This window comes from Macrosteles quadrilineatus, unplaced genomic scaffold (assembly GCF_028750875.1).
Source record: "Macrosteles quadrilineatus isolate MER2022 unplaced genomic scaffold, UCM_ALF_1.0 Scaffold_5__1_contigs__length_97177068, whole genome shotgun sequence".
Taxonomy (NCBI): Eukaryota; Metazoa; Arthropoda; class Insecta; order Hemiptera; family Cicadellidae; genus Macrosteles; species Macrosteles quadrilineatus.
In genome coordinates, this window is record NW_026542598.1 from 78,816,777 (window position 1) to 78,842,604 (window position 25,828).

The following is a 25,828-nucleotide window of genomic DNA, read 5'->3' on the forward strand; positions in this document are numbered from 1 at the left end:
CTTTAACACTAGATTGGGTTATGAAAAAACTAAAATCTTACTGTCAAAAACATATATTTACAACAAATTATATTCAATTGTTATTGTTTCCTAGCCTTATACTCCTGCAACAACTCTCTAAGTCCATTTAAGAAGTCGTTGTTAATTTGTGTCAGTGCAGCGCTCTGTCGCTGGATTAGCCTTTTTTCCCAGGCTTGCTGCTGAGCCAACTCTCGCTGTTCCTCAGCGTGATCCTGCTCTCGTTCCTTATCAGATACCCGAAGCACCATTGCCTCCCAGTCCTTGGTGAAATTCTTCAACACGTTAGAATACATTCCATCTTTTGTCTTCTGTTTTGCACGACCTTCTAGCGCCTTGACTGGAAAAATTAAAACCTTTAAACCTTTGTTCATTATTGAAAACTAGGCATCCTATTTTCATTATAAAATAATAATACCCCGCCGCAGCAAACCTGCAGACTAAGCAAATTTCCAATTTCAGGGGCTGGATTTCTACTAAAATATTCCCTAAAAACTGTCAGATTTATTTCCTATTTGAAAAACTTAACATTAATTTTAATAAGTACTTAGGTTTGCTGCTACAGGGAAGGTAGATGTGCTTTTTATTGAAATGTTGATAGCTTATTATGAAATCAACAAAATTGCCAAATTTGATTATATCTAGGCTATAGACAACCAAACTGCAACAGTTTATTCTGCATAAGAATAACGGGAATTTTAAATTTACAATTTGTTGAATTATCTCCGTAACCGTTAGGCAAACAACAATGCTTGAATATACAAAATTATTTCTTTTTTAAGCTCTACAGAACGGTTTAGAAATAAATTGCAAAATTATACGGTATGTTTTTGGGGTGAAAAATGGGTAAAAACCCAATTTTTGACCCAATAACGCCCCATAAACCCCTGTTCCCATAGTCCGATCAAAGATCTCTATGACATATTTCAGTGCCAGTACCAACCTGTCAATACTTAATATTACAATTATTTTAATTCCACCAGCAATCATAAAATCTTAATAACAAAGCAATTCGTCCCAAAGTAGTGTTAAATCCACAAGTGAAAAATTAAACAACTAGGCCGAACACATTCTATATAGGTATTGTTTTTTTTTATAATATTGTTTTTGGTACTAATCATACCGAGGCCACTATCTTAGAGCACACTGCAGCGGTTAAGTTCATCTTAAAACCTTAACTAGTTTACCATCACTGCCCACTTTAAAATAATGTATAGGCCTAACTTATATTACCGTACCTGAGTAGACATTTTTTTTGTTTTACCCAGGAAAACAGGTATACTTACATTGCTTCTTTTGGATTATTGGTTCTTCTTTAACTGGTTCAGCAACCGGAGGGGATTCAATGACCGCTGGTTCTTTGTTTAGCTCTTGTGCAAATTTTATAAGTTCCTCCTGAGGCATATTTTCATCTATTTCTATGAGGACATATTCCTCTGCATTATCAGGTGTGCCTGAAAAATAAACCTAAATAAATAAAGCTCTAGTAGGAAACTTGTACCGGTTGTACTTGTACAGTTGTTATTCAATATTACATGGACCTGTAAAGCAAATTAACAATAGGCCTACAGATTTGTGGTCTCGGTCGACCTTGTCAAAAAAACAAACAACCGGCATTTGGCCTCAATGCAGGAGCCATCTCGAGGGCAACTTGACTTACACCGTTGTCGTATGTAGCAAGTGGAGTTGGCAGGTTCAAATTACCGTTGAATTTTGAAAACCATTTAAAAATTTGATAAAAATAAGCAATTTAAAATATAATTTATAAATAATATCAATTTAAAATTGATATAGGCCTACCCTGGTTGAATTGACTGGGACGGGCGTCGTCGTCCTGTAATCCAGCTACTAGGAGGTCACGAATTGTGGATATTTATAGGGATGCACTGTGGATGCGATGCTCACTGGTGTGGATTAACGTCCGCACTAGTGAGTACTACGACTATCCGCAGTACTATCCTAATAATTAGACCAATTCGTAAATTACAAGGAAAAATATGGTTCGGATTCCACTATAAACTGTAGGTCCCTTAGTTGCCATTAGCTGTATGGGCTATTAATTAACAGCTGTGTCTAAGGAACATGTCGGCCTTAGTCACTAACAAGACTACAAGATCGCGCCACTCATCCTTCACTCATATTTGGGTTAAAATACGCACATAGTGGCGTCCCCATCTTAAATAATTGATAATTGATAATTGATAATTGAATTTAGTTTGGTTAGTTAGGTTAGGTTCTGACAGTTTCATTTTAACCTAACCTAACAAACCAAACTTTCTGATGGTGAAAAAATTGAATAAAGGTTTACCACGTTAATCAAATCGATTGTTTCAATCGATATTAGCATAGACCAGTTAAGAAACTGTACCCTAGTGTTTATCCTAGGGTTAACTAGCATAATATGAATAGGCCTAAGTTACGTTAGCCTAGTTTCAATTTCCTATAAGCCTACATGAAACTAAACCAAAGTACGCCTAGGCCTAATTAATTGCCGTCATTAGAATCAGAATCTTACCTTCAACTATTATATATTGTTGATTTTGTTGCTCCATCCTAACTGGTTAATCTGCTTCAGGAGAAAAAAAGTTAAAATTATGATAGACCTAGATCTGTTAGAGAAGTGTGTTATTGTTGTGTTGGTGTATTGTACACGTATAGTAAATAGTCTGAAAGCAAATTGTTTTGTTAACTACTTAGGCCAGGCCTTTGATGAACTTATGCCTGCCAAGCGGTATCGAAACTGTTGTGATACATGTTGAGTAAGTTTTTCCTGAATAATTAATAACTAAAACACTAACAGTAATCAAACACTACTGCAAAAGATCCAAAACAACGGTTTTGGCCTTTGGAGTTTGGGTTTACTGTATTGTCGGTTCCTCGGTTGTTGTTATTGTCGTCTGACTCTGACTGAGACTTCACTTGAGACTGAACTGAACTGAACTGCAACTAAACTAGATGCTTGGGATTGGGATGGGATTCTACTTTAATTATTTGACATTCGACTTTTTCATTGGACGGTTAAAGGCAGAGCTTGCTCCATGAGCTCAATTATTACTTTAATTTTGCACTTGATTTATTTACTTCTTACCATAGATTATAAAATATTGAATTATTAAGACTGATTAATTTTTATGTTTTCCATATAAATGATTTCTCATTATAGTTAATGCACCTCTTAATATAATATTTGATGTATAATTATTTATTTTCAAAAGGATCAAATGATTCAAATGATTTATTTGGCCATTCAATTCATACAGGACAATAGGCTACGTCAACAATACAATAAATAATAAATAACATGCCAAGCTTCTTCTAGCATTCTTGACTAACAAAATTAAATTAAAAGCTGAAAAAAACACATGCAGGATCTCAATCAATATAAAACATGCAAAGCAATGCATGCAACTAAAAATAAAGAAAATACCCCCGCCACAGCAAACCTGCCGACTAAGCGAATTTCCATTTGTCTTAATTGATTTTCAATTAAATATATTTTAATAACATTATAACGAGTACCTAGGTTTGCTGCTACAAGGAAACTAATAAAGTGTGTTTTTTTGTAAAATATTGATAGCTTAGTACAAAATAAATAAATTTGATCAAAATACAAAATATATCCATAAACAAGCAAACTACAACATTTGACAATATTCTCCATAAGAATAACATGGGAATTTTAAATTTACAATTTTTTTAATTTTCTCCGTTACTATTAACCAAACAAAAATACTTTTATATACTAAATTAATTGCTTTTTTAAGCTCTTTAAAAAGGTCTAAAGAGAAATTGGGAAATTTTGTGTTTTGAGGGTCAAAAGTGAGAAAAACCAATTTTTACCCCATAAAACCCCCCGTAAAGCCCCGTTCCCATGGTCCGATCATGCTGGTTCGCGAACTCATTCAAGTTTATCCCGCTTTACACCTTTAAACCAAATTACTTAAAAATCGGACAAAAATTACTCAAGTTATCGCGTTCACGGACGTATATATATATAAGTCTATATATATATATATATATATATACATATATAAAAATTTGAACGAATGGTGTTTTTGGCGTCTGGGGACATCAAAATGAAAAAGTAAATCGGTCCCGGGTCTATGTCTTACCGTGCCACCTACGGTAATAGCTACTTCCCTATAGGGAAATTCGCTAAAATGAAAACTACATGCTGCAAGCCATGCAAGGCAGAGAAAAATAAATAAATTTACATTTTTGTAATACCTCTACTGGACTACTGTGGGCTCAACCCAATAGTAACAAGCTGTGCATTCCAAAACTCTTTTATGGAATAGAATGGATTGGCAAGCATCCAAGCTTTTAGTGTGGTCGCAAACTTGTTCGGTAAGAGTTGTCTTACAGTTATGGGTAAGGCATTGTAGAACCTTTATTCCTGCAACAGGAAAGCAGTTGAGAGTTAAATCTAGTCTAACTCTATCTCTAAAAATATTTTCATTGTTCCTAGTGCTATAATGATGAACATTATTAACCAATGGAAACGCTGATTCATTGTTCTTAATCTCTAACAGGCATTGGTAAATAAATACATTGTGTACAGGCATTATACCATGCTGAACAAACAGAGGTTTACAATGCTCAAGCTGATGGACTCCACACAAGACCCTGACAGCTTTCTTCTGTAGTTTGAGGACTTTTTGCACTCCAGGGGAGTGACCCCAGAGCCTAGTGCCATACAAAATGTGAGCATGGAAAAAAGCAAAGTACGCAAGTCGAACAAATTCAAATGGCATGTCAGCCTTCAACCGTCTGAGCAAATGGATTACACGACTTAGCTTACCACACAGGATTTCAATATGATCGTTCCAATCAAGCTGAGGGTCAAGGGTGAAGCCCAGCAGCTTTACAGTGTTTTCTTCCCTCAGTTCCCTAGAAAGACTGAAAGTGATGTTTTGAGTTTTGGCTTGGTTCAGGCATAATTTATTGTTGCGAAACCAGATAGAAGCTACATCTAATAATTCCTGCACAGCAACTTTAGATACAGAAAAATCTGAGTGACTAGAAAAGAGAGTTGTGTCATCTGCATATAGCAGGACATTGCCTGCAACACTGTGATACAAGTCATTGATTGAGATTACAAAAAGGAAGGGACCCATAATAGACCCTTGCGGGACTCCATTGTTCACCATCAGAGGACTGGAAGAGTTACCATTCCAAGTCACAACTTGAGAGTGAGACCTCCCTTCAAGATAAGATTTAATCAGTGAAGAGAGCATCGCCTCGTACCCCGTACCTTTCGAGCTTTGACAACAGGAGACTATGTGACACACAGTCAAAAGCGCGGGATAGGTCACACATTATCTATCCAAATCATATTGTTTCCAAAAGTTTACTGTAGTGTGATATTTCAATTTATGTAGATAGCACTGCAATTGCTATTCCTTATAAGTCACGTGAACGTGGAATGGATTGTTGTAGATCAACTATTATGATAATTTTTTTACTTATAAATATAATGATAATATACCAATTTTTACAATAATATATAAATAAAATATTGATGATAATTATGATAATTGTATTTGATATAGTAATATACATAAAACTGGAAATAGCTGTAGATGGCTGTGGTGCCACCTGACAGCCGATGCCGATGCACGTCAAGCTTTTGTGGATGATCAAGCCATCAAGGAAGAAGGGAGGAGGTTAACTAAACTAACTTACTGTTAGCCTTAGCCATTATTATCGGAAATTGTTTAGTTGTAGTGTCTATTCAAAATTCATACAATGAGTTCCAAAGCTGAAAAAGAAAAGCTAAAACAAATTCAAGATAAATGCCAGACGCTTCTAAACCAAATGTTAAGGGATGAAGACAACAAGTATTGTGTAGACTGTGATGCTAAGGGTAAGACAACATGTTTGTCATTTAGTTAGTTGAATGGATGGAAACCTGTAAAATAAGTATATTTTATATAAGCTAATGAATTATGATATTGTTTTATCAACAATTTCTGTATCAATATAGGTCTAATTTCTAGACAGGAATAACTAAAACTTTGGTCCAGGCTAGGTACATTTTTTGTATATTAGGTACTTAGGCCTACTCAGCATATAATATGGCTGGTTGATACTTAAGATCACCCCTTTTAAATCTCTAAGTATATCAATTGGATTTGGCTTATTAGAATCTTCATGTTTCTAGTAACTCTCCTTTTTATCACTGCCTTCAAGTAGAGCCTATTAAAAAAACTCAGTAGGTTTGTTGTTGTGAATTAACTTATATTTTTGTGAAGTTAACCCTCCGAGTGTCCATAGTTTAGGCCTTAATGTCCACCTATTTTTGGCCCCTTTGCAAGGTTTTATTAAAACGGATCTGAGAAGCTTAAAACAATGTTAATTCTAATGTTCTATATACCATTTTGTTTGGAAAATCATGGGCTTCAATATTATATATAAAACATAAGGAACATTTTTTAAAAAAAAAAATTTTTAGGTAAAAAAAAAATATAATTTCGAAAATTTTCAAAAAAAAAATAAGTTCGCGCTCAATGAAATTGTATAAATTATAGGCCTATAAATATTTGAAAATAGCCACTTTGTTCTAAATTTAATGAGGATTACAAATATATAATCATATAGCGAGGTAAGTTATCAAATAAATAAGTTATGAGCGAAAAACGGATTTCAGTACATAGCGTTTAGCTAAGAATGCATAGCCTAACCATAGCTAGGAATCTGGCTGATAATTTACATCAATATCACTACCTACTTCTTCAGGATCATCAACCAGCACTTCAAAACCACTTAAATCTTCTTATAATGCACCACGTATATCACTACTTTTGATTTTTAACACTAAAACAATGATAAACGTAATAAAACACATCAGTCATCGGTCTGGGGGAACCTAGCTGTTTACAAATACACGCACGTCAGCTGTCTGCTACAATATTTTCGGAACTAAAATGAATAGCGCTTAGAGACAGACCTCTGGAGAAAGCTTAGAATATTACGGAAAGAACGATACCTAACTCGATCCAGTTCAATCCGATTCAGTCAGTCATAGAGCCTTCGCCGTAAACGATGTTTGTGCGTCTTAAAAGCGACGCGTGACCCTACACAAAGTGTGTTGTGCGTCGTTTTTATGACGCGTGACACTCGGAGGGTTAAGGTACCTCCTAGTTTCAAGAACTTTAATTACTGGTTAAATCTATTATTGTTGCCTTCGTTCTTGAGTTGAAGGGTTTGTATTCACAATAAGTTACCCCACATTTATTTCACCAGCCTGGGTGGGATCTATCGTGTGGGGGTCTTCTATCTTTATTTCACTGACACTACAAATATTGTCTAATTGCTAAGTTATTTACACATAGGCGTAGTATTTTTACATCCATCACTGGTTATGCGGTCGACTTATTTGCCTTGCTTGACTTATTTCCTGTTATTTCTCCGAGGAACATAGGGTAGCAACCAGACCTCTCCAGCGTACTTGATTGGGAGCAATTCTCTTCACCTCCAGTCATGACCTTCCAGCCTGCCGCAGCTCTTGTTACAGGGTGGTTTTTGATAACATACACCTACCCTACATCTATACATCTATACAGCGTAGGGTACATCTATACCTCTCCAATTCTTCTTTTAAACTTAACTTTATCCGAATACCTCGGGCACTATTCTGTTACAGAGTAGTTTACAATAAATTATGTATACACCTGTCCCATTTTCAGTTTAACTTTTTCCGATTCCCACACTATTTTGAACCCTATTATGAGTTTTTATAAATGTTAGGCCTACCTTTTTTGTATTATCCTAAACATTAAGCCAAAACTACATGGGATTTTCCCCGAAATAGGTTAAATTAACCTATACAAACTGATTATAGGATCTTAGTGATATTTACCAGCGAAAACCAAATTGGATGTTGTGGTTGTGTCATGTTCGACTGAAATGGAGCATTGTTATTTTTTTTTTTAAAAGAGGTTGGCGGCCTCTTTTAACCTTTCATTTGCCCGTCCACATAGACTACAGATCTGTGCGTGGAACGTATCCAGCAAAGCAAGGGGTGAGCCAGTACAGTACAAAGGTGAACTGTACTGATAAAAGATTGTGGCAGTGACCAGGATCCGAACCCTTGACACTACTGCCTTGGGCCCGAAGTCCGCGACGCTACCAACTGAGCCACTGACTCACCTATTGGTATCCTGGAATGTCATAACGATTTGTTGCTGTGTTTACTCAGTCATGTGACTGAAATGGAACATTATTATTGGTCTCTGGGATTTCTTTGTCTACGACTTTCTCCTTGTTCCTTTTCAGTTTGGGAACTGAAATAGTGGACATAAGCTAGTACATTGCAAACTGTAATAACTATTTCTTGCGATACTATAACTGTGTATGTTTGCGTTATTTGGACATTAAGCCTACAGTATTGCGTTACTTGTAAAAGGTGGAGCGCTTAATGGGGGAAAGTACAGTAATTGCAATGGATGTGGGAACATGTGTTTGCTGGACAAAGTTTTGCTATCATCGGATTTCAATTCACAATCAGAAGAGAAAACAGTGCTCATTTAATGTACCCGGGCAGGCAGGGTCCATTATGGACAGGTTAGATTTGGTTAAATGTTTATTTTATTGTTTAAGGTTGTTCTAGTATGAAATTGTACCAACAAATATTGGAATACTTTTTATATTATATTCAAGTATTGGAGGAAGTTTGGTTAAGTTGTGTTAGGTTTTTTTTCAAGATTTTTGTTTGTGTGTATATCTCTTCGCCACAGATTATTTTCCTCTAATACCGTGTACCTATATAATATACACCTTCTACACAATTTCATACTTACTGGAATCATTATTTTGGTGACGTGGTACTCGCACATTTTTCCAAGTATTTTAATTTTGTTAGAATTTTTTCATTTTATATTTTCTTAGATCCAAGTTTTTTTTAAGTTTTCTAAAATTTTAGAAAAATGTCAGCAAATTATGAAATTTACAAAAAATCAATCATTTGGCAACAACATATTTTTCTTCCTTATTTTATATTGGTGCACCGTATCTTTTTACGCACCAAGTTAGGTGAGGCTTTTAGTTGATTGTTGTATTTATTTATTTAGTAACATGTCAGCCAAATCAATTTTATTGTCGCAAAATGTTACAGTAATCTAAATCATTATTTAAATGCTTTGTTTTCTTCCCCTTTTATTAGCCATTAAATTTAATTTGTTTTTCTATCTGAGTTGGTTTTGTAAAATACTGGTATAGTGAGAAAATTGAAATATCTGTTGAGAGAAGCCATTGCTTTGCTTCGTGATAAACTGTCATCTGTTTAAAGTCACATCAGTTATCAAGCGTTGAGTCATTTTGTCAAGACTAATAGGGCACAACTGTTAAACTAACATCTCACTGTCATCTTAACTTGACTCTTGATATACACCTATGGAACCAAGGTTGTGTCAGATTTACTAAAAATAATACTAACTTAGTCTATAAGCAAAAAAATTCAAATTATGAAGCCTTACTATGCACTTCCATGACTATTAGAATGTCAACGTATTCTGTTAAATGTGTTATTCTATGATAAAGCAATGTTTATAGAACACTACTACTTTATTTTGGTCATTAACTGTTGTGCCATGCTTTATCTTGTAAACATGAAAATTTCCACTTATAACCTACAGTATGTTCAAAGTTTAATTTGGTCTGGTGCATTAGGCTAAGTTAGTTTAAATTACATCAAAGTAAGGTAGGCTACTTAAGTTCAATTAATCAAAACAAAACATTTGAGTTAATACACCTATTTATCCAATAACCTGTACTATTCACTTAAAGTAAAATTTAGGAATTGAACGTGATACTGTGTCTGGAACTATTAGTCAAAGTAAAAACACTCTGTAATTTTCTCCCCTTTATGAGGAAAAATCATTTAAATACAGCGGTACCAAATGCTAAATAGGTATCAGAAAGTGGTAACTTTTTTACCTACCTTTCTTAACCTAAAACCTTTTCACAGAAAATAATTAATTTCAAATTTAGATACCGGTATATTAACACTACTTTGATACTTGCAAAAATATTCAATAAAGTCATCAGTATTTAGATATAATGCTGTTGAAATGTCATGGCTTGTTCTCTGTTACAAAAACTTGATTGAAAATAAACACATAAACAAAGAGGTTATGTTACAAAAATATGAATGTTTGCAGGTCCAAGATGGGCGTCCTGGAACTTGGGGATCTTCTTATGTATTCGCTGCGCCGGAATCCACCGTAACCTTGGGGTCCACATCTCCAAGGTCAAGTCTGTCAACCTCGACTCATGGACACCAGAACAAGTTGTCGTAAGTCTCGATGGTCATAATACAGAGAAAGCTAGTATACGAACCATCAAACAATTTTATCGTCAAATTTGCTACTGTAACTTGCTTGCCATCAAAAATATTTGATGAACTTGCTGCCGGTTTTTTTAAAATGTGGTTAGCATTAAAGTCTTCATAATCTGGGTATCTGCTAAGAGCTGAAGTATATCTAATTGCAAATTTCCTAGGGTCGACAGTGGCAACCTAAAACTCCTGACTCCTATTGTAAGCATAACCTGTCTGGCTCCTTCTTCCCCTATGCGTTGTGTCCGTGTAAGTTGCTAGTCTATGGTGTGTTTAGGCCTACATCTGGTTGCAACACAACTCTGTATCCACATCCTCTGAGGGCTATCATTTTGGTATTTGGATAAAAAAAGTTTTGAGAATGATTTATCAATTTATAAATCCTAAACAGATATCTTGATGCTTAACTGGTATGTTTATTTTACAGAGTCTGCAGCAGATGGGAAACTCGCGAGCACGAGCAGTGTACGAGGCTAACCTCCCGGACAACTTCCGCCGGCCCCAGACTGACTCTGCTCTCGAGGCATTTGTCCGAGCCAAGTACGAGGCCAAGAAGTACATTGCTCGTGAGTGGGTGCCCCCTCCTCTGCCTAAGGTAATGTATCCAATCGCTACAGTTGTTCCAATTACTTGAGCCTTAGTGTTATCTTTGCCGAACATTCTTTGAAACATATACAAAAGATATTTATTAGTACTTGGACTGGTTATTTAAAACATCAAAAACATGCATAGATAATGGGCCGAGTGAATAAGAGTAAAAGAGTTTACTTGTCTTAAATTTTCATAATTTGAGTATTTACTTGAACAGAAGTGAATAAACGCAAGTATTTACTTGTACTTGTTAGTAAAGCCTTGCCAAGGAAGTATACACTCAGAAACCTATAAATTTGGTGTGAATAAATACGAGCAAATACTTGCCTAAAGAGTAAATACTTGTTTTTTAACAAGTTATCAGTGGGCCGAGTGAATAAAAACAAGTACAGCAAGTAATTACTTGCGAGTAAATACTTGCAAGTATTCATCCCTCAAGTAAACTCTTGTGAATAAAAACGACTCTTTACTTGCAAGTAAATACTTCCTAAATGAGAGGGTATACTCACTGATCTGAGGGTATACTTGCAAGTATTTACTACTTTCAAAGTAAACTTAATACGAGGTACAAGTAAATACTTGTAGCTTATTTCTCATAAACAAATTTACTTTTCTCTACAATTCTGGTATCCCTATGTGCTCTTACTTGTATATATGTACATATTACTAGTGAACAGCACTGCTGTAGTATGTATAAAACTATAACAGCTAATTTTACATACATTCATCGCAAGGGCGGTTCTAGAACTATATTTTTTGGGGGAGAGGTTGCCGAGGGGTCCGGAGGTCCTCCCACGGTAGAATTTTAACAATATGTGCTTAAATGAGAGAATTTAAGCTATTTTGAGGCATACAAAAATTAATTATCCTAGCTTGATGTACAAGAGTCCCATAATATTATTGAAGGTCGAAGAATTTGGTTTAAACGTGTCACATGTTATGTTATTTTTTTATTATTGAGACTTATGGTTTTCCATTAACACGTAGCTTGAACGACGAATGAATAAAATAAAAATACAATACAGTACATCTAGTTTAAAATTTAAAAAATACTTTTTTTATTTATTTAATATTTTTGGACTCTTGTATTAAGGGTTCCAACTTTTCCCCAAGTATTTATTTTGCAAAAACACTTGAGTCATATCATTATAAATAAATGTATTACATGCATTTTCATCAAGTAAACGCAAACAAGCATGGGTTACTTGTAACTTGTTAAAAAACAAGTATTTACTCTTTAGACAAGTATTTACTCGTGGTTATTCACACCAAATTGATAGGTTTCTGAGGGTATACTTCCTTGGCAAGGCTTTACTTACAAGTACAAGTAAATACTCGTGGTTATTCACTTCTGCCCAAGTAAATACTCAAATTATGAAAATTCAAGACAAGTAAACTCTTTTACTTGTTTTTATTCACTCTGCCCAGTAACCCATGCTTGTTTGAGTTTACTTGTTGATAATTGCATGTAAAACATTCAGTATAGTGTAAGTTAATACATTTATTTAAATGATGATGCATGGCTCAAGTTATTTCCGCAAAATAATGCAGGGGAAAAAGATGGAACCTTAATTCAAAAGTCCAAAAACACAGATAAAAAAAAAAAAATAATTTTCAACTGAAGTGGAACTGGAATTTCTTTGTTATGTTCAATCTATGTGTTAATGAAAATCCACAAGTCTCAATTATTCAAAACCTTCACAATTTACATGTTTAACCTAAACAAAGTTCTTGGACCTTCAATAATAATACAGTCCAACCTCGGTATAACGAATCTCAAGGGACCGAACTAAATATTCGTTATATCAAGGATTTTGTTAAAACGAGGTTCGTTATATAGAGGTTAGGATTGTAAAACATTCGCTATGTCAAGGTTTGCTATCAACATCGGTAAATGTTGGTCGAGGTGTGACGTCGTTTAAACACATTTACAGTACCATATGCTACTACAGTTACTGTATTTTTAAAGTTGCAGATTAAATAAAACTCCCATTCTTTTATACAAACGTTGATTTATTTTTTTTCATATGAACTGTACAGTATTCATAAAATCATAATTGTACTACAGATAGTCAAGTACAGTACACTACAGAAGTACAGCACCATTTCAAAACGAAAAGTCTGGTTCTATAATACAGGCTATACGGTGAATACATTTTAATACACTCACCTCCCGAATTCTAGCCATTAACGGATGATACGTGTTAGCATAACTGGGACATTTTCGACGAAAATTAAGTTAAACGCATACGGCTTTTATAATTCAAGTGAATGTTTCCATTGTTTCCGTACACGTTGGGTCAGTGTTGTTGAAACAGGGTTGAAACAGCAGAGTTTTTTCTAGGGAGGAAGCCTTAGTAGGTAAACAAACCATAAATCACTCGTCTTGAGCCGGGCCTACTCAAGGTCATAGACCTCTCCCCTCCTTGCCCGTCCCGATACGTTTGCAATGAACTGCTACAATTGCAGACAAAATTATGTTTTGAAACATAAAACAAAACTACAGATAGAGACGTTTCTCACAGAAAACTGTTAGGGCCTACAGATTATTTGCAAAGAAAATAAATTATATTAGTGTTTATTTTGTCAATAGTGAACTGAATTTTGTTTTATCTTAAAAGACTAGCCTACATTTTTTTTTAAATAATTTGCTTGTTTCATTGTGTTTAAATACAGTACGTGCGTTGTTCATCGTGATTCCTATAAAATTGGAACCCTTTTTGTTCAATTAATATTTTGCAGAATAAACCACGATTTAAAGTTTCCGGTAAGCTTTGACTTAACACTATCCCGGAGAATTGGGAGTTGAGTGTATGTGTATTTTGATAACTATCATTTATCAATCTACAAAACCTTTAAATAAAATAGAAATGTTTTAAATTTAACAGAAATAAGAAAACAGTAATAGACTTGTTACAAAAAAATACTGTACACACAGAACAGAACATAAACCATATAAAGAACAACAGAAAATGTGAGTACAGTAATGTAATTTAAAAGAAAAATAACACTTTTTCAATAAGCCTAACCTATTATCGTCATTCTACATCAGAATTAAGGATTTAGTTGGCATTGTCAGTTACTTCACTTACTTGGCTACTTCCACTCTGATTATTAAAGAAGAAGTCTGTTATCGTTGTTTGCTTACGTGCAGTGATGCTCAACGTGTCCAAGGCGCAGTCCAGGTCGGTGATAGATTTCACAACACCGTCAGACAAACCACTCTTTTTAAGAAAAAAACGTTTTAGCAAGCTTAGAGCTTGATGAGCTTCTTTTGAAGTTGGGTCAGGCAACTCAGTTTGTTCATCTTCGTCGTTATCTTCCTCCACATCCGCCACATCCGCATTCTCATCTGACGTCACAGAGGAGATGATTTCGGCATCAGTTAGTTCTCCACACACGGCCAGGTCGTCATCAAATGTAACGAAGTCTTCGAACCCTGCAGCGTCCTCCTGTAGGTTGAGCACTTCTTGGATTTGTTCCCAACTCTCAGGAACATCGACGGCTTGAGTGAAAGGCTGTGCTGTGTTGTCTTCCGAGGTCGGAACGGCGAATCCGCTCTTCCTGAAGCAGTTGGAAATTGTGGTCTCCGTGACCTTGCTCCATGCTTTTGTTGTCATCCACATGGCGTCCAAGATGTTAATGTTAGTTGGAATTCGGCTTTCCATGTCTCTCAGAAACTGTTGAACAACCTCTTTTCGGTAATTGACTTTAAAGCTTTGAATAATCCCCTGGTCAAGTGGTTGCAGCTTCGATGTTGTGTTTGGAGGCAGAAACTCGATCTTTATGTTACTGAGTTTAGGAATGTCTCCATGAGCCGTGCAGTTATCCACAAACATAAGAATTTTCTTCTTTTTCTTTTTCATTTCTTTGTTTACACTTTGAAGCCATTTAGTAAATGCCTCACAGTTCATCCAAGCCTTTGGGTTTGCCATGTAGTCCGTAGGAAGATCAGTCAGATTTTTAAAACATCTTGGGTTTTTTGACTTCCCGATTACAAGAGGCTTTAATTTGTCAGTTCCTGTGCAGTTTGCGCACAACATTACAGTTAGGCGATCCTTGCTGCTTTTCCCGCCGTGGCATTTATCGCCCTTAAACGACAAGGTTTTGTCCGGCAAACACTTAAAAAACAGTCCCGTCTCGTCCGCATTATAAATGTTTTCCGGTTCGTAGCCTTCGGTTAGCGCGATAAGTTTATCTTTCCACTCGGAACAAACACTATCGTCGACTTTAGCACTTTCACCGCAAATTTTTTTAAAAATAATTTCATTTCGTTTTTTGAAATTTTGCAACCATCCGTTGCTAGCTCGGAATTGTTCATGCCCCAGTTCAGAAGCAAACTGCTGGGCTTTTTCTTGAAGGATTGGACCGCTTACAGCAATATTTTTGTCCCGACACTGCTTCAGCCATTTGAGAACACACTCCTCTACATCCTTTAGCTCACACGACTTTAACTTTTTGATTGCCGAACACAGATCATCGTTGTCGAACCTGTCCTTTCTTTTTAAAATTGTAGCCAAGGTGCTAGGTGGTATGCCAAACTCTTTCGCAATTTCCGTTTTTTTCTTTGTTGGGTTCTCTTCAACGCACTTAATAATTTTACGCTTAGTATCCACGCTTAACGCGCACCGTTTCTTTTTATTGTTTTCACTCATAATCTCTGATTTCACGCACTGCACAATCCACTGCACTGACAGACGCAATGAACTGGAATAAAACAGGACAGGAAGCTAGACGCTGTGACCGAGCGTTCATGTCTAGACGCGAATTGCGTTTGTTTCCGTTCGTTATAACGAGGGATGACGCAATCAATTCGTTAAGTAGAGGTTGCGTTCGCTATATAGAGGTTCTGATATTGATAAATTCGTTATATAGAGGTGAATAACATCAGCCGGGATCGTCAAAAATTCGTTAAATCAAGGTTTATAATACGGTTTGTTCGTTATGTAGAGGTAAAATTTACATTGTTTTATATGGAAAGTTCTAGGGGATTTAAAAAAATTCGTTATATCAAGGAATTCGTAATATCGAGGTTCGTTATATTGAGGTTAGACTGTATGAGATGCTTGTACATCAAGCGAGGTTAATTTATCTTGTTATGCCTCAAAATAGATTAAAAATCTTTTATTTGAACACATAATGTTAACATTTTTCCGTGGCATGGAAGGACCTCCAGACCTCCCTCCAACATTCCCCCCTAAAGATTTAGGTCTAGGACTGCCCTTGCAGTGAACGTACGCACAATTAACTATTATAGTTTCACACGTACTTCAGCAGTGCTGTTAACTAGTAACAAGTAAATACACGTAAGAGCACAAAGGGAACCCCGTTTTAACTTAATAGTAGAGAAAGCCAAATTTGTTTATGAGGAATAAGCTGCAAGTATTCGTACTGTATAAAGTTTACTTTGGAAGTAGTAAATACTTGCAAGCATACCCTCAGATCAGTGAGTATACCCTCTCATTTAGGAAGTATTTACTTGCAAGTAAAGAGTTGCTTTTATTCACAAGTTTACTTGGAGGGATGAATACTTGCAAGTATTTACTCACAAGTAAATACTTGCTGTACTTGTTTTTATTCACTCGGCCCAATATTCTCACAAGTGTAAGCTATGATAAAAACGCAACCATAAATATTGATCTTGGCATGTCTCACCATAATGCATTATTTTACAATTGCCTAAAACCTTAAACTTGCCTGAAAGCATATACAAAAGAATTCGCTTTTTTCCTATTAAAAAAATTACCACTTTTTATTAATTCATTAAGTGACAATATCAAGTCTTTAGCTCTAGACAAATCTGTGAATGACAACTACAAATCTTTTTTATCTAGTTTTACACTTTCACTGAATTAAGTTTATCCTGTGAAATTAATTAAAGAAAAGAAAAACCAATGTAAGGAGAATTGGATTACTCAGGGTATAATGATTTCTTCAGAGACTAAAAGAAGATTACACCAATTGGCAAAAACATGTAGACAAAAATCATTTTTGAACTATGTTAAGAACTATAAAATAATTTTCAAAAAGGTAGTTTTGCAGGCTAAGAGATTGCATAATAGTAATTTTATTATTAAATCTTGTAACAAGAGTAAAGCTATGTGGGGAGTTGTTAAAAAAGAACTGGGCATTCAAGTAAAAACGGAGACTACTACTAAAATTGATGTTGGGGATAGGGTGATAAATGAACCCAAAGAAATTGCAGAATATCTTAATGTTCAATTTTCCAACATAAAGGAAATATTAAATGTGCCAAATGTCTCTTTCATCAATAACAAGTACATCAGTCAAAACTCTTTAGAATCAGACAATACAGATAAATTACAGTTTTTGGCTTTTACCAACAAATTTGGAGTTAAAAATGCTATCTTAAGTTTAAATAATAGTAATTCTTGTGGTTGGGATGAGATTCCCACTAAATTATTGAAATGGACTGCTGACATTATTTCTGATATTATAGCTAGACTCATCAATCAATCATTTAGTGAGGGTGAATTTCCAGACTTGCTAAAATTGTCTGAAATCAGACCAATTTAAAAAAAAGGCACACATAATAATAGTCAAAATTACAGACCAATTTCTTTACTCAGTAATGTATCTAAAATTTTTGAAAAAAATTATTCATCTTAGAATTGCAAACTACCTGGAATGTAACTCAAAACTGTGTCAAGAGCAGTTTGGTTTTAGAAGAAATCTAAGCACACATAATGCTCTTTTTACTTATATTAGTAGTGTCCTTGAAGCTCTGGATCAGTCACAGTTGACTGCAGGAGTTTTCTGTGACTTATCCAGGGCTTTTGACTGTGTGGACCACAGGTTGCTGCTGATCAAATTGAAGAATATTGGCTTGGAGGGAATGGCACTAGAATTATTATGATCATACCTATTCAATCGAAAGCAGCGCACAATAGTAATAAAAAAATCAATAAAATATTATTCTAACTGGGCCAGCGTTACATATGGTGTTCCCCAAGGTTCCATACTTGGGCCTTTATTATTTATTATATTTATTAATGACTTGCCTAATTGCCTTTCCACAAATTCCTGTGCTTTCACTTTGTATGCCGATGACACAACTGCTCTTTTAAGAAGAAAAACACTAAGTGAACTTAAATTAACTTTTGACAGCACAATTAAAAAAATCAATGAATGGTTTGAGAGTCATGGCCTGAAATTAAATGAATGTAAAACTAACATTCTTCAATTCAAACTCAGAAACAGAGTTACAGACACCACAATCAGTAATACAAAAATTGTTAAGTTTTTAGGTCTAAATTTAGACTCAAAATTAAGTTGGTCTGATCACATTCATCATCTAAATAAAAAATTAAGGTCAACAAGGTATTCACTAAGTGTACTATCCAAGGTCACGCCGCTAGAAGTCTGCTTGACAGTATATCATGCGTATGTTCATTCTTTGCTGGCTTATGGCGTCACTCTATGGGGTAACTCTGCAGAGGCCAAGAAAGTGTTCACTTGCCAAAAGCCAATTCTCAGAACTATTTTTCACCAGAAGTCTAAAAAAAGCTGTAAACCTTTTTTCAAAAAAACATTCCATTTTAACATTACCTTCTCTTTATATATTTGAAATAGCAAAGTATGTTCATGCAAATCCTTTCTTTTTTGAAAAATATAAAATAAATCATAACTATCAAACGAGAAATAATAACAAAACTTTTCAATATCCCAAACATTCGCACACAAAATTTGAAACTGGGCCTCTTTACATGGGATTAAAAATCTACAATCATTTACCTAATTCATACAGAACTTTATCAAAATCAAATTTTACATATAAACTGAAAGAGACTTTGAGCCAAAAAGCGTATTATAAAATTCAGACGTTTTTTAAAGATAAATTGTAATAGTTTTTATTCTTGTCAGGGTATAATTAGATTAAGGAACCTAGATATAAATTAGGTATAAATTGACCATGTACCAGCTTGGGAATTACTTTTGTAATTATTGTATCAGGCGTTAGGTACAATAAAGCTTTGTCTATTGTCTATTGTCTGTCTTGTTATTAATGTATTTGCATATGATAAGTATAAGTATGTATGGTAGAGATTTGATTATTCAACCTGAAGCAACAGTGGAAAGATTGGAAGGCGGACACATCTAATTTCCCATAGTTCCCTGTTCACATTGCGACTGAGATATAATGGGTATCAGAGAGATATTCAGTTTAAAGAGCTGAGAATGTAACTGTGTGATATTTTTATCTGTGATTAAATTCAACTTTGCAAAACCAGAGAAAACGTACAGTACAACCTCACTAATCTGTGACCAGGAACCCAGTTATGGTCAATTAGGAACAATTAAATGGCCAGATTTTCCGAGGGGCATACTAAAAGACTAAATCAATTACTTAACTGACATTCATTGATCGCACACAATTGTGTAAGATGATAATAATGTTCCCGTAACCACAGGAGACATTTAAGATTATTTCACGATTGCGGGAGACGATATCGATGTTTCCGAGACCTTGGGACATGTTCAATACTGGGACTCGATACAGGGGAGATGGTGATGCTTCTAAGATTGTGAGGTACGTTTAATGTTCTGTGATGATCACGGGAGACAACGATGATGTTTCCATTTCCCCAGGAGATATTCAGGAGTTTGCCGAGATCGCAACCTATCAATGATAAAGCTTTTTTAATTGCTGGAGGCAGTGATATTGATCAGGAGATGCTGAATATTTTTCCTGCGATTGTGAAAGTTGAATGTGATGTCAACACTCCTGCAGACATTCAGAATTTTACTGTGATTGTCGAATACAAAGATTTTTTCCTTGAGTATGTGATTCGTCTAGGATATTTCCTCGATCGTGAAAGACAATAAAATGCTTCTGTGATCGCGGAACAACACAAAAACAACATGCGGGCATATACAAGATTTTTGCAGCAATTGCGGAAGATAGTGATGATATCCACATGTCCATGGTAAATAGACACAATATTACCGTGGTAACATTTCATCAATATGACACAGTCAGATTAGGCAAGGACTAACCAAGATCGGATTAGATGGGTTCTACTGTACAGCCTAAAGTCTGGCATATCTTCAGAGTCCAGTTGAGGGCAGCATAAGAGGTTGTCCTGACGCACACGCGGCAGTTAACAGTCATGCCTCACGGAAATAGCAAATGACCTTACATTACTTGATCATTGACCAATAATCAAATTGTTTAAACTACTGTAAAAAGTTTCAGTGAATGTAAACTTGATAATATTAATTAATATTGTTTGATTTTAGATAAAACCCCTCACCCCCTTAAAAAGTTGACATGATTTTTTCAGTGTGAAAAAACTAGATTAACTATAAATTTTTGTAATATATATTTTCAGGGCTGTGGTTCAAAACCTATTTTTCCATGTGCCATATATTGGTTAACACTGGTTTACTTTCTTTGGTTAACATGTCTGTTCCTGCTAGGTTAACTGGGACAAAGAATTGGAAGAAGAAGCAGAAAGGTCGAAGAAGAAGAAGCGTGAATCCAAGCTTTCTTCGGCTGTAAGTAATTTCTTTTTTCTTAGAATCCATGTTTTTTCAGACTACCTTAGTGCAAACATTTTTGTCTGTCTATTTAAAAGAGTTTGATTAGGCCTATATATATCTATTGTTCGATGAGTAGCTTGGGCAGAAGTCATCAAGAAAATCCTTTGGAAATCACCCTGTAAAGAATGATCCGAAGAGAGCAAAAATTGATTTTTTAGCAGTTCAAATCTAATAAGGACTAGTTGTAAAAGTATCACCTGCGGCTAAATCGTCTAAAACTTTGAAATAAAACAGGAACTTTGATGTCATTTGGGGCTGAATACCAATCCTAGAATGATGAAATTTATTATATTTTGTAACTGTTTTGTTATTGTCTCACATATGATGTATTATTAATTTTTCCTCATATAAAGCGCCTTGTTAACTGACAAATTATGTACATCACTACATTTGTCAAATTACAATTTCTAACATGTTCTGATTGGGATTTCAGCCGGTCAATGTTCCTGGTCGCAAGCTTGACAACGTTATACCGCAGCCGCTGCCCAAGCCATCGACTAGCCCCAAACCTCAACGGCCTGTTCAGTCCAGCGCCCCTGCGGCTGCGCATACCCCTGCTTCAGCAGACCTGCTTGCTCTGGGTAACTAAAACAATAAATACATCTCTATAGCACAGCTGTTGTCAAATTCACTTAAACTTTTGTTCTTAACTTATTCCAGTAACTCTGGGGCACTTGTCCAGTGGTTAGAATATTGGACTTTTGAGAAAAAAACTGTGTGATGCAGGATCAACGTTTCATAATAACCTCCCAATAAAAAATTAAATCAGAGACTTCCAAAACAATATTTAAACAAAAAAATTTTAAAGATTTTTCATCAGCAAGGCTATTTTTTCTTTTGAAGAGTTGAATAGTCTTTGAGGTTAAAAATAAATTCAACATATGTGTAATTTTTTTACAATTGTATTCATTTTGTTTGGCGTTGCCTTTGTCTTGTTATAAAAAATTAAGTTTGTGAAATTTTGTTTTTATTTTGTTATGTAAGAAATGTATTTAATAACTATTACTTGCAAGTGTTGACACTATTTAATGTTTCTCTGTGTACAAGAGATTAATCGTTTTGAATTGATTTGAATAATGTTTCCGTGACCGCGGGAGACAACGATAACATTTCTGTGGCCGCAGAAGACGTCCAGGATTTTGACGCAATCCCAGAAGACTAAGATGGTGTTTCCGTGACCGTGGGAGACGACGATAATGTCACCAAACCGAGAGAGATATTCAGGATTAAGCAAAAAAAAAACTAAAAAAGACGATAAAACAATCGCTCTATTGATGATCATTATTTTTGCAACACTATCTCATTAAACTTTGGAACAATTAGAAATATACAAATGTGATGTGAGAACAATCTAAAGTTGTAGGCCTTGAACTGGTTATAGTTTATAGCTAAACATGCCTGCAGTAACATGGAATCTCCTTCAATATCCAGGAAAAACCTGGAATTTCACTTTCGAAAATTAGTATACACCTATTTTGTTATTGAAAATCCAATGTTTAAAATTTATTTTTAACATTTACAGACACACCTGTCCAAGAGAGCAGCCCAGCTGTTGGTAGTGGGGGAGGTGGAGGGGGAGGGACGGACGACTTTTCGTCATTCCTCTCAGCACCCCCGACGCAGACACAAACCTCCACCAGCCAATCACAACGCAGCGCTGAAGAAGACAGTTTCTTCAACCAGCCACAAAGTGGTACCCCTGCTGCGCCGGCCCCTGGCACTAAACTCACCACCGACAGTATTCTGGCGCTGTACGGCAAGAGTCAGCCTGCGCCGGCTCCAACCCACAACCCGTTCCCTCTACAGGGTAAGTTGTGTTACTCACTGAGCTATAATTCTAACTGGAGGTAGCACTGAATGTCAAAGATGCGTGTCGCCAGCCGCCATGTTTGCGTGAGGTGTGAGTTATAAGAAGCCCTGTTATTGGATAAGAAAACTCACTGCTATACCAACCTAGTTATAGAAGCCATGTTATTGCTATGATAAGAAAACTCGCTGCTATACCAACCTAACAAAATCAGCGACACGCTTTTGACAAATTTATGCCATGGCAGTGCTACCTCCAGTTATAATTTTAGCTCAGTGGTGTTACTATGTGGCATAAAAACAATGGACAATGTCAACAAGAGAAATGATTTGCCAGTGAGTCTTTCACAATCTCATACAAATTATTCATGGAGATTCAATAGTAACCCTTGTTTTTAAGAAAAAGTCTTTTAAAGAGGATTTTTGTACGTATTTGAACCGTCGCAGGAAAAGAGATTAGAGACTTTGACAGCAGCTTATACATAATAACATTGAGAGAGATTAAGTATATCTATTTAGATAGAATTTCTAGAATCTACAGTTTTGTATTCATACAAATTTCCTTTAACGCTACTGATACAATTGTATACATAAGTCTGGAGTTTCTTGGAAAAAGGCTTACAATTACAGCACTAAGTAAGAAATTCTTTTCTGAAGGTAAATGGCTCCATAACTTGATCCTGAAAAGAAAAGTATGCCATTATGCAATTAGATATTTAAATAAAATGAAAAAATGCAGTTTTCATCTTTACTAGTGTGTATTTAAAGCTTAAAGTGAATGGAAGGTATGTGTAAATTGGAGTGAGGCCTATGTTGGTTTGTTACTGATAAAGATCAGCTGTTTCTTAGGCAGGACCATTTGATCATGGACAGCTGAGTCCAGTTGCCAACCATCATTAACTTACCGTCATTTCTCAGGATGGACCCTTTAATTTGTAGACATGCTCTACAAACTCACTCAGCTAACCAGAATGGGTAGGGTATGCAAATTTCCAATGTGAGCAAATGTAGGGTCAAAAGATAATTCTATTTTGAATATTTCATATTCGTATTCAATAGTTTGTATGATATTCTGTACGTCTGTTGCAGGAGGGTTCATGCCAGTAGCGCCGCCCGGTGCAGCGCCGGGAGTCACGGGTCCAATGCCCATGTTCCAGCCTTCACCATTCTGTGTCGGCGTCCCTAACGGAATGATTCCTCCTGCCCAGGTTCCTGTTCAGGTAATTTACAAAAGTTTTCCACTGCTATTTTTGGTTAATTTTCTTACTCTTGAAATAACACAGATTGTTTTTTCAATCAGTGTTACTAAGTTGTAATAATACATTAAAAGCATTTAAGATATTGCCCTTCAAGGGTGCCCGCATGGTTTCTTTTCATTGGGCTGGGGAAACGGCATATCTGTACCTCTTTACAGGTAGATAAGGTTCCAAATTTCAACTAAGAGTTATTTTTGTGATTTCTCAAAACCTAAATTTTTTATAATTTTAAAAATATAATATAATTTTTATCTATATTATAATATCGGTATATGATTTTTTGCACCGACAATATTATTTCAGATTTTTAAGTTACTAAAACAAGGTTCAATGCTTATATTTTAATCAGAAGTAACACTGACTGCCTAAGCACTAATGCTACAGTCAGAAATCAGATGTACAGTAACGGCAAACTCGGTTGTGGGAAAACGGCGGAAACATAATGCATTATGAGGCGTTTATCAAAAGCAACATTGCTACCAAAATGTAGATTTAAATAAATTAATATGTATGTTTATTTATTGCAAATTAGTACGAGTTATCCGGAGATCTGACTTAACAACTCTGAGCTATCTGTTATCTGGAGGACCTATGTAATTAATTATGTAAGTCTTAACTTTCATTTAAATCATTATCTCTCATGTGTATAAACAAATCTTTTTGTACCTACATCCCAGTATCATACAAATATAGGTGGACGATTCATACTAACTGTTTCATAATACTGAGATACTTAATGTCTGAGACTAAAAAGTGTCAGATTATTGAGGGTCAACTGTACATAAATGGTGGCTTCTTTTTACCATTCATCTCAATGAGAATTGAGGATAGCCTATTTAATCATTTGTTGAGTCTCGAACACAATCTGTTTCAGGGATCAATGTTTCCTCCAATGGGAGGTGTTCAAGCAACGAATATCAATCCAGCATCAAACCCTTTCTACAACATGGCTGCTACCGGGAGTGCTGCAGTGCTGCCTCAGACAGCTCCTGTCAACTACGCCTCTTCTGGCAACCGAGTGAGTATTGTCGTAGACAAGTAGGACGGTCTTTTTAAATTCTGATAAATTTAAAATGTGGATCATTAAAAAAAATATGCCGGCACCACCCATAGTCACTGGGCGACAAAATCTCAGAACTGGGTGACACTTGTGTCGCCCAGTTAACATGTTGTTTTATGCCCTGGACAGCCGACCTGTGCGTTTCGAGCATATCCTCTTGTTTGGTCAAGAAATTGCCTTAAAGTGTGTTCATAATTCGAAAAAGGCCAGTAACAAAGCTACAAAAGGCATCTCACTCCATTCTACACTCATATTTAGGTTAAAATACGCTCATAGGTGGCGTCCCCATCTCAAATGAATAATTAATATGGTAGATTGTATCCTCTTCATTTCCATGTTAATTATTTATGTATCAAACAATAAGCTGAGCAATATTTTAGAAGATTTTTAGAACTGCTATACAAATTGTTTGGTCATATAAATTTACTGTTAAATTTATTAATTTTATGTTTATATATTTTTCAAAAACTGCATCTGGTAGCTGTTTGAGCCATTTTAAAGACAATTGTGTAGCATAGTGTTGAACTGAACTACCCTACAAGTGGGCCGATAGAGGGGCGTGCCGGGCTCTAGGTGAAAGTTAGCTCACCGGCCAAGAACGAAGTGGCAACGTCGCACCCCCTACCTCTTCAAAGTCCAGTCCTATTCTGTAATCTATTCCACTATAATATATGATGTAATCTGTGTGAAAGTTAATCTTAAACTAATTATTTTTTTTTGTGACAGCTGACCCAACAGATGGCAGGACTCAACCTCGGCACTCCGATGGTCCCTCCGAACCCTTATCAGCCGACCATCCCTCCTCCCCTCTGGCAGTAACCTCGTCCACTACGACTACGATGCTCCGATCTCTCCAGCCCATAGACGCTGTCATATCAGTCTTTACTTTCCAATCAATTAAATATTGTTTCGATCATTCTATTGAAATCAGTGTACTCTATCTGTTTTGGTGCATAGATAGTTTCGGTCCCGTGGCGTCAGGCTGTTTAAATGTTTAAGTCATTGTAATCGTATAAGATATAAAAAAAAATATTTGTTGTCTTTTAAAAAAAGATGTATATGAGATGAGTTTATACAGCGAGTGCAATACGGTAATGTTCGATATTGTTATTTATAATTTACAGTAGATAATTTTTATTACTGTCAATTAAGTGAAGCTTAACATTAATTGTTGTGTCAATTAATGAATAAATCATG

The 25,828-nt window shown here is 35.5% G+C and overlaps 2 protein-coding genes across 2 annotated transcripts; one reads left to right on the top strand and one right to left on the bottom strand.

Annotated features, from left to right (window-relative positions):
• Positions 1 to 37: 37 nt before the first annotated feature.
• Positions 38 to 2,860, bottom strand: LOC128995147 (uncharacterized). The gene is made up of 3 exons (XM_054420060.1): positions 2,534 to 2,860; positions 1,305 to 1,472; positions 38 to 358 (listed from the first exon to the last, which is right to left on the bottom strand). Exons 1-3 carry the CDS (start codon positions 2,568 to 2,570, stop codon positions 81 to 83), a joined length of 483 nt encoding a protein of 160 aa, XP_054276035.1. The 5' UTR covers positions 2,571 to 2,860; the 3' UTR covers positions 38 to 80.
• Positions 2,861 to 5,661: 2,801 nt separating this feature from the next.
• Positions 5,662 to 25,828, top strand: LOC128994436 (stromal membrane-associated protein 1-like). The gene is made up of 9 exons (XM_054419006.1): positions 5,662 to 5,884; positions 10,179 to 10,312; positions 10,782 to 10,949; positions 20,387 to 20,464; positions 20,943 to 21,090; positions 22,032 to 22,316; positions 23,405 to 23,535; positions 24,446 to 24,589; positions 25,358 to 25,828. Exons 1-9 carry the CDS (start codon positions 5,767 to 5,769, stop codon positions 25,448 to 25,450), a joined length of 1,299 nt encoding a protein of 432 aa, XP_054274981.1. The 5' UTR covers positions 5,662 to 5,766; the 3' UTR covers positions 25,451 to 25,828.

Excerpts from the sequence above, each read along its gene's own strand:
- LOC128995147 (XM_054420060.1), bottom strand. The coding sequence starts at position 2,570 with ATGGAGCAACAAAATCAACAATATATAATAGTTGAAG. Across the intron at positions 1,473-2,533 it reads ACAATATATAATAGTTGAAG|GCACACCTGATAATGCAGAG; the intron begins GTAAGATTCTGA and ends TTTATTTTTCAG. Across the intron at positions 359-1,304 it reads AATAATCCAAAAGAAGCAAT|TCAAGGCGCTAGAAGGTCGT; the intron begins GTAAGTATACCT and ends TAATTTTTCCAG.
- LOC128994436 (XM_054419006.1), top strand. The coding sequence starts at position 5,767 with ATGAGTTCCAAAGCTGAAAAAGAAAAGCTAAAACAAATTCAAGATAAA. Across the intron at positions 10,950-20,386 it reads TGCCCCCTCCTCTGCCTAAG|GTTAACTGGGACAAAGAATT; the intron begins GTAATGTATCCA and ends TGTTCCTGCTAG. Across the intron at positions 21,091-22,031 it reads AGCAGACCTGCTTGCTCTGG|ACACACCTGTCCAAGAGAGC; the intron begins GTAACTAAAACA and ends TAACATTTACAG.